The 5,917-nt window shown below is 34.4% G+C and overlaps 1 protein-coding gene across 1 annotated transcript; it reads right to left on the bottom strand.

Moving 5' to 3' along the window:
- Nucleotides 1-882: 882 nt before the first annotated feature.
- Nucleotides 883-4,604, bottom strand: LOC132726343 (beta-1,3-galactosyltransferase 1-like). Its single transcript, XM_060711655.1, has one exon. The coding sequence runs from the start codon at nt 4,295-4,297 to the stop codon at nt 3,167-3,169; it is 1,131 nt and encodes a 376-aa protein (XP_060567638.1). The 5' UTR covers nt 4,298-4,604; the 3' UTR covers nt 883-3,166.
- Nucleotides 4,605-5,917: the final 1,313 nt, after the last annotated feature.

Here is a 5,917-nt window from a genome sequence, read left to right as displayed (position 1 = left end):
ATCGAATTTCATTTTTTTTATCATTACTTTCGGTAATGTCGTGCACATGAAGCCAAATTGTTGTTCAACTCATTTTAAAATCTTTCTACTTTTTTCTCATGACTGTAATTTCACATTCTTGTTCTCAATTTTTGCAACAATTTTCGTGAAACAACGTGTCAGCATTAGAATGGTTTAAGCTAATTTCAGCTCCCATTTCTCTATTTTGAAAGTTTTTGTCTACAGAAGAAATATCTGAAGTTGTTATGAAGTGATTGGTCTCTGCCATTCAACGACATTAAGTAAATACCGGTAGTTATATAGATAATGTGTCATAAAATAATGACGGTAGGGAATCACGTTACTTTTATGGTAACGCGTACTGACAATATGGGTGCATAAATACCTCGCTTCACACGTTTCTGTCAGGTAATTATTTATTATATATCTTATACTTACAAACGGGAACGGATGCAGCCTACGCGGAATTAAAAATTGCTGCACCTTTTTTCAACCACTGTGCTTAAAGTGTTTACAAACATTAAAAAAGTCAACCGGAATTTTAAATGTCGACAAGTATTTTACGGGAAGCATTCATGCAAAATTTGTATTTTTTATGAAATTGATGAAAAATGCCGAGTAAGCAAGAAAAAAGGTCATAGAATATTTTTTTATTTGGAAATGTAAATGTTAGAAGTATAATGTTGTAGCAGCAGTATGTGCTAACTCATTTAAATTTGATTTAGAATGAAATATTTTGGTTTGTTTACTTACTGTATTATTCATTTTGTCAATAGCGTTCTACAGATACAGCGTTATTTACGGTAATTGCACATTCCTGCGTTACTGGATATGCCGGTGGAGAGGAGAAACATTATACAATTCAATTTAGACTCAATTTTATTTTACATGGGAATTGTTGTTGCTCACTTTAATTTCCAACAACCCTATCGAATGGAAATTTCCATTGCAAGCTATTTGACAAAAACTAAAAAGTGGTAAATTTAATATCATGACCTGTTCTGATTAAAACTTTATTCGAAATTCGAAAGGGGAAGCATCGGATATGTAATTCAGGGATCGTTGACTCGGTCCTCTGGCGAAGCTAATTTTTTTCCGCGACAATTGATCTCGCAATTTGATCCATTAGGCGTTTATTTCGTTTTCAAGTTGGATAAGTCTGTCACTTGCAGACAAAATATACTGGTTCATTATCCAGGAAATCAGGTTAGGTAGACGGAGCACCGAGGTATGACAAAACTTGTGCTCCAAGCAGCGGTACAACCAACTTCATTGCACTATTTCTAGTTCGAAAGGGGAAGCATCGGATAAGTAAGTCAGGTATTGTTGACTCGGTCTTCTGGCAAAGCTATTTTTCCGCGACAATTGAACTCGCACATTGATTCTTATAGCTTTACAGGTGATCTAGAAATCAATTTGGATAATAAGTCGGTCACTCCCGGAGAAAATAGTACATATTGGTTAGTTATCGAGTAAATTCGGTAAGGTAAACCGAACAGACGGGCGGAGGTACGGCAGAAATATTGTTAAAAGCTGCGTTAAAACAAACTTCATTACACTATTACTAATTGAATGTTATATCAATTGCTCGTTTACATTTTTGTTGTTTTTATGCAGTATAAATAGAATATGCAGCAAGATGTCAATATTGTTTTAGGATTAAGTCATTACATCCTTAAATCGAGGAGCAGTGGAACAGTATCGCTAGACGCTTGCAGAAATCATGTTGTCAAAATAGACAAATATCGTTTATTTTTGCAGATAATTACATTTTTCATTTATTATCATACGCAAATCGGTGTGAAAAGATGAATCTTTTAAATTTCATTCCGTTGGGCAAAAATGCAAAATTTTAGCGTTTTATCAGTCAAGCGCCCTTGTCCGGTATATACCGGAATGCCACATTTAGTGTGGTGCTCCAATCCATTTTTAGTCTCTCTCATAATTTTATTGATTTCAATAGACGTTTCTTGAAGTAAAAATATCCTTTAATTATATATTTTCTTTACCTAGTTATACATTACCTCAAATATTGGTATGTGGCTTTCTGAAATGTAAAGGAGGAACAGAAATGTAAAAGGTTCAGTCTATAAAATTTAACTTTACACAAGACATGTATGGTGACATGGAATCTAAGATGATCACATTATTGTCCCCTTTCCTCAAGTTATTGACGGCGATGTTTTTCTTGCATATTTGACTATTATGAATCTTCACTTACAGGACCAGGTACCCTAGAGCTTTTAAATTCTTTCTGTACCGATAGCCGGTGTTGAAATATTTTTCTTGCATATTACATGTCAGTTATTTTCGGAACAAAAATTAGGCAAAATTAATATTCTCATTACGCACTTTTTTCTTATAGTAACATATGAACTTACAACTTCATTCATAACGATACAACGACGTCACCCTTAGAACGCAATTCATTCATAAAAGCAATAAACGTCATTTAAAGCACGCGACTTGTCTTACATCGGGATGTAAGATTATAAGAATCTTACACCGGCTGCCGGTACAGACCGGGATATCTAGCTCGAGGGTAACTGTTTACAGCGGTAACGAGGCTCTGCCGAGTTTCCGCTTAACAGTTACCCGAGAGCTAGATATTCCCGTCTGTACCAAAAGCCGGTGTTTGATTCTTTTTCTTGCATATTACGTGTCAATTATTTTCGGAACAGAAATTATGCAAACTGTTATTCTCATTACGCACTTTTTTCTTATAGTAGCGTATGAACATACAACTTCATTCATAACGGAAAAATGACGTCATCCTAAGAACGCGATTCATTCATAAAAGGCGCGCGTCAATGACGTCATTTAATGCACGCGACTTGTCTTACATGGGGGTGTAAGACAGAGTTTTCTAGCACCGGTGTAAACGGTAGATAATCCTGTCTGAGATGCAAGAAAGAGTTTTCTATCACCGGTGTAAACGGTAGGTAATCATGTCTGATATGCAAGAAGGGTTATCTACTGTAAACATCGGTGCTAGAATAGGAAAACCTGTCTTACCCCCTACCCCAGCCGTGTAAGGCAAGTCACGTGCTCTTTAGTACACTAAATGACGTCCTTCTCACGCACATGTTATGAATGATTTGCTGTTTTAGATGACATCCTTTTCTTTCATTTCATATTTTGAATTTTACATTGATAAAAGTGCCGATTAACATTTCGAGTTCCATAATGTTTCTATTTCCTTAGCTGTTACTTGGTGTGATGTAAACATTGCTTTACCATTATAAATACAAGCATCTAATCTAACCCTGATACGATTAAAGCCTTCTACATCTTTTATAAATCCTCCGATTTTTCTTAAACATAGTCCCACATATACATCCTCAAAATAAAAAAAAGGAATTTTTGGGGAAATAGCAAATATTTTTTCCACTATATTGAAACTTGTTAAGTAGCCAGTCCCCGAGCAATAGCCAGGATATCGCCTTTCTTTGTACGATTCTATTGACGCATACCATTTTGAATTTTTATTTCTGATTGGACTTGGAATTGTTTCACAAGAACCGACCACATGATTTTCTAACTCTGCACCAGATTTGTTTATGTAATGTACAAAATTTGGTACATTTATATACATGTCATCGTCTGTTTTAAGAATATATTTAGCTGTAGGGCAAAACTTCACTACCCATTTAAATCCCATTATGGTCTTATATGTTAAATTCATATAAGTATCAATAAAATCTTCTTTTATTATATCATGGTACACGTTATTTTCCTGTACAACCGTTCCCTGAAACACATCATTTGTCGGCTTGCCGAGCAAAAAAGCAAAACGTACGTTACTAGTATTGTTCTTGGAGTATGACAGCCACGTTCTACGAATGACGTCACGTTGTTCAAAGTTGTTGTGTTCTGTGAAAATCATGATAAATAAATCTATTTTATCGTTCTTGTTGTTACTTAACTTACATATTTTCACATTATTTATCAAATATTTAAAATCATGAGTAAAACATTTATCACATACTGTTTCTCTTATTTCATCCGTTTTTTTCGTGTATTGATTTTGTGTAGAATGATTTTTTGTCTTATACGTTAGTCTCCCATTCACTCCCGTGTTATATTTTTTGAGATGCTTTATTGTTTTCCGCAATTGTTCACTCCTGTTTACTTTTATATGTAATCCTATGGCTGAATTAGTGGAAGTGTTGTATTTTCTAGATAACTTATAGTGTTTTGGTAAAGAATACCTTAACATTGATATATCAATCAAAAACGACACTAAAGTAACTATAGTTAATATATTGAGAAAATGATGTTTTGATCCAATAGGCATATTCGCAAGTTAATTTCACAATATCGAACAGACGCTCACTCACTTTTTTATCCGCGCGAAATCATAGAGTATTTTCTATCTGGATAAAGTGATGAACCAGGCTTATTATTGAATCAAAATACAAACCAATCGAAGAAGAAAAAAACACACAAAGGAAAATCTCAAAATAAAATATATTACTATACAAATCGTCAGTGCTCACAAAATCTTCAATATAAAATAAATATTTCAGTGCACAACTCTTCAATGCAAACAACACATTAGTGATTAATTTCCAAACATCTGAACTTTCGGTAAATCTCTAATCTTACAACTGTTGAAACATCTGTGTATATAAGTATATGTGATTCAAAACGGCGTAAAATCATAACATGCACAGTGTGTGCAATGATAAGAAAGTTATGTTATTGATCACACAACCGCTTACCTGTTTGTAAACTGTCTCTTTAATCATGCAAAGTAATATTGTATCATGGTTTGGTGACTTTGAAAATGTGTCAGAGTTAAATCGTATAAATCTATATGTACATTGCTTGGAGTGCACGTATTAGATACCCGCAATCCAGAGAATGCCATTGATTGGCTCAGTTTTGTTGGGGTTTACTTATTGTCACGGCAGAGAAAGGTAGTGATAGAAATATCATATTCAGATGCGCGTTCATTGTTTCCTTTTTGTCTAGTATTGAGACAATGGGGAACAGGTTTGACTATGACACAAAAGAGAAAAAAATCAAAACACTTAAAAACACCAAATCAATCTGATTAATACTCGGGACGCCCCTCGTACAAATCAGATAGCTTCGTGTTTCGATGCTCTTTCTATTACTTAAATAGCAAATTTTAAGATTGCCGTAATGTCGGATGATTGTTTATTAATACTCGTAATCTGAGTTCCTATAATAATCACACTGGCCATAGCTTTCGCATAACCTGTGGGTCCATTGCAGAAGCGGTGGATAAAATGACCTTTTACTGTTGTCGGTTAGTTAATGACTGAAGTTTGTTTTATGTTTCAATGTTTGACTGAAAACACTTAGTGAGACGGGAGCAAACATATATTCTCTTTCGACATATTACACGCTCATGGAACATCTCATTGACGTTTATGCAAGCACTTCTGAACAGTTTGACGAGAGGACTTATTTCGATTAAACCACGTACACCCGTACAAAGGTGTACAAAAACGATCCCATATTTCAACGGCGTCACATGGTATGAATGATACTTGCACAAAACAACAATCTTTTGGAAAATTTGATTATTGTTATTGACAATTTATAAAATAAATGACAAAAAAATAACGCTGACAGCGGTGGATTCGATTGCAACGCGGTGCGATGTGCCCGATAGCATTTATGTATATTTTGAGGGTTTTACTTGAAGTAAGGCACTATTCAATTGAGAACAATATTTTCTTACTTTGACATCTGAAAATGTGTTTATTAGATGTTTGAATTTATACGCTCGTACAAATAGATATCCGAGTTCCGCTTCCATTGAAAATTCCTTAGGCCGTTTTTCATCATAGAATGTTCCAAGTTCAACCTTGAACTATAAAAGAACGTAAGTTTCAGGTTAACACATAAACATATAAAAGAAACGTTTTAATGCCAGAAAAAC

The sequence above is a fragment of the Ruditapes philippinarum genome, unplaced genomic scaffold (genome assembly GCF_026571515.1).
Source record: "Ruditapes philippinarum isolate M1 unplaced genomic scaffold, ASM2657151v2 ctg7969_1_1_1_1, whole genome shotgun sequence".
NCBI classification, from domain to species: domain Eukaryota; kingdom Metazoa; phylum Mollusca; class Bivalvia; order Venerida; family Veneridae; genus Ruditapes; species Ruditapes philippinarum.
The sequence above is the reverse complement of the archived record's forward strand: the minus strand, read 5'-3'. Positions and strand labels throughout refer to the sequence as shown.

What these genes read in the sequence shown, in the direction of transcription:
- LOC132726343 (XM_060711655.1), bottom strand. Translation starts at nt 4,297, where the DNA reads ATGCCTATTGGATCAAAACATCATTTTCTCAATATATTAACTATAGTT.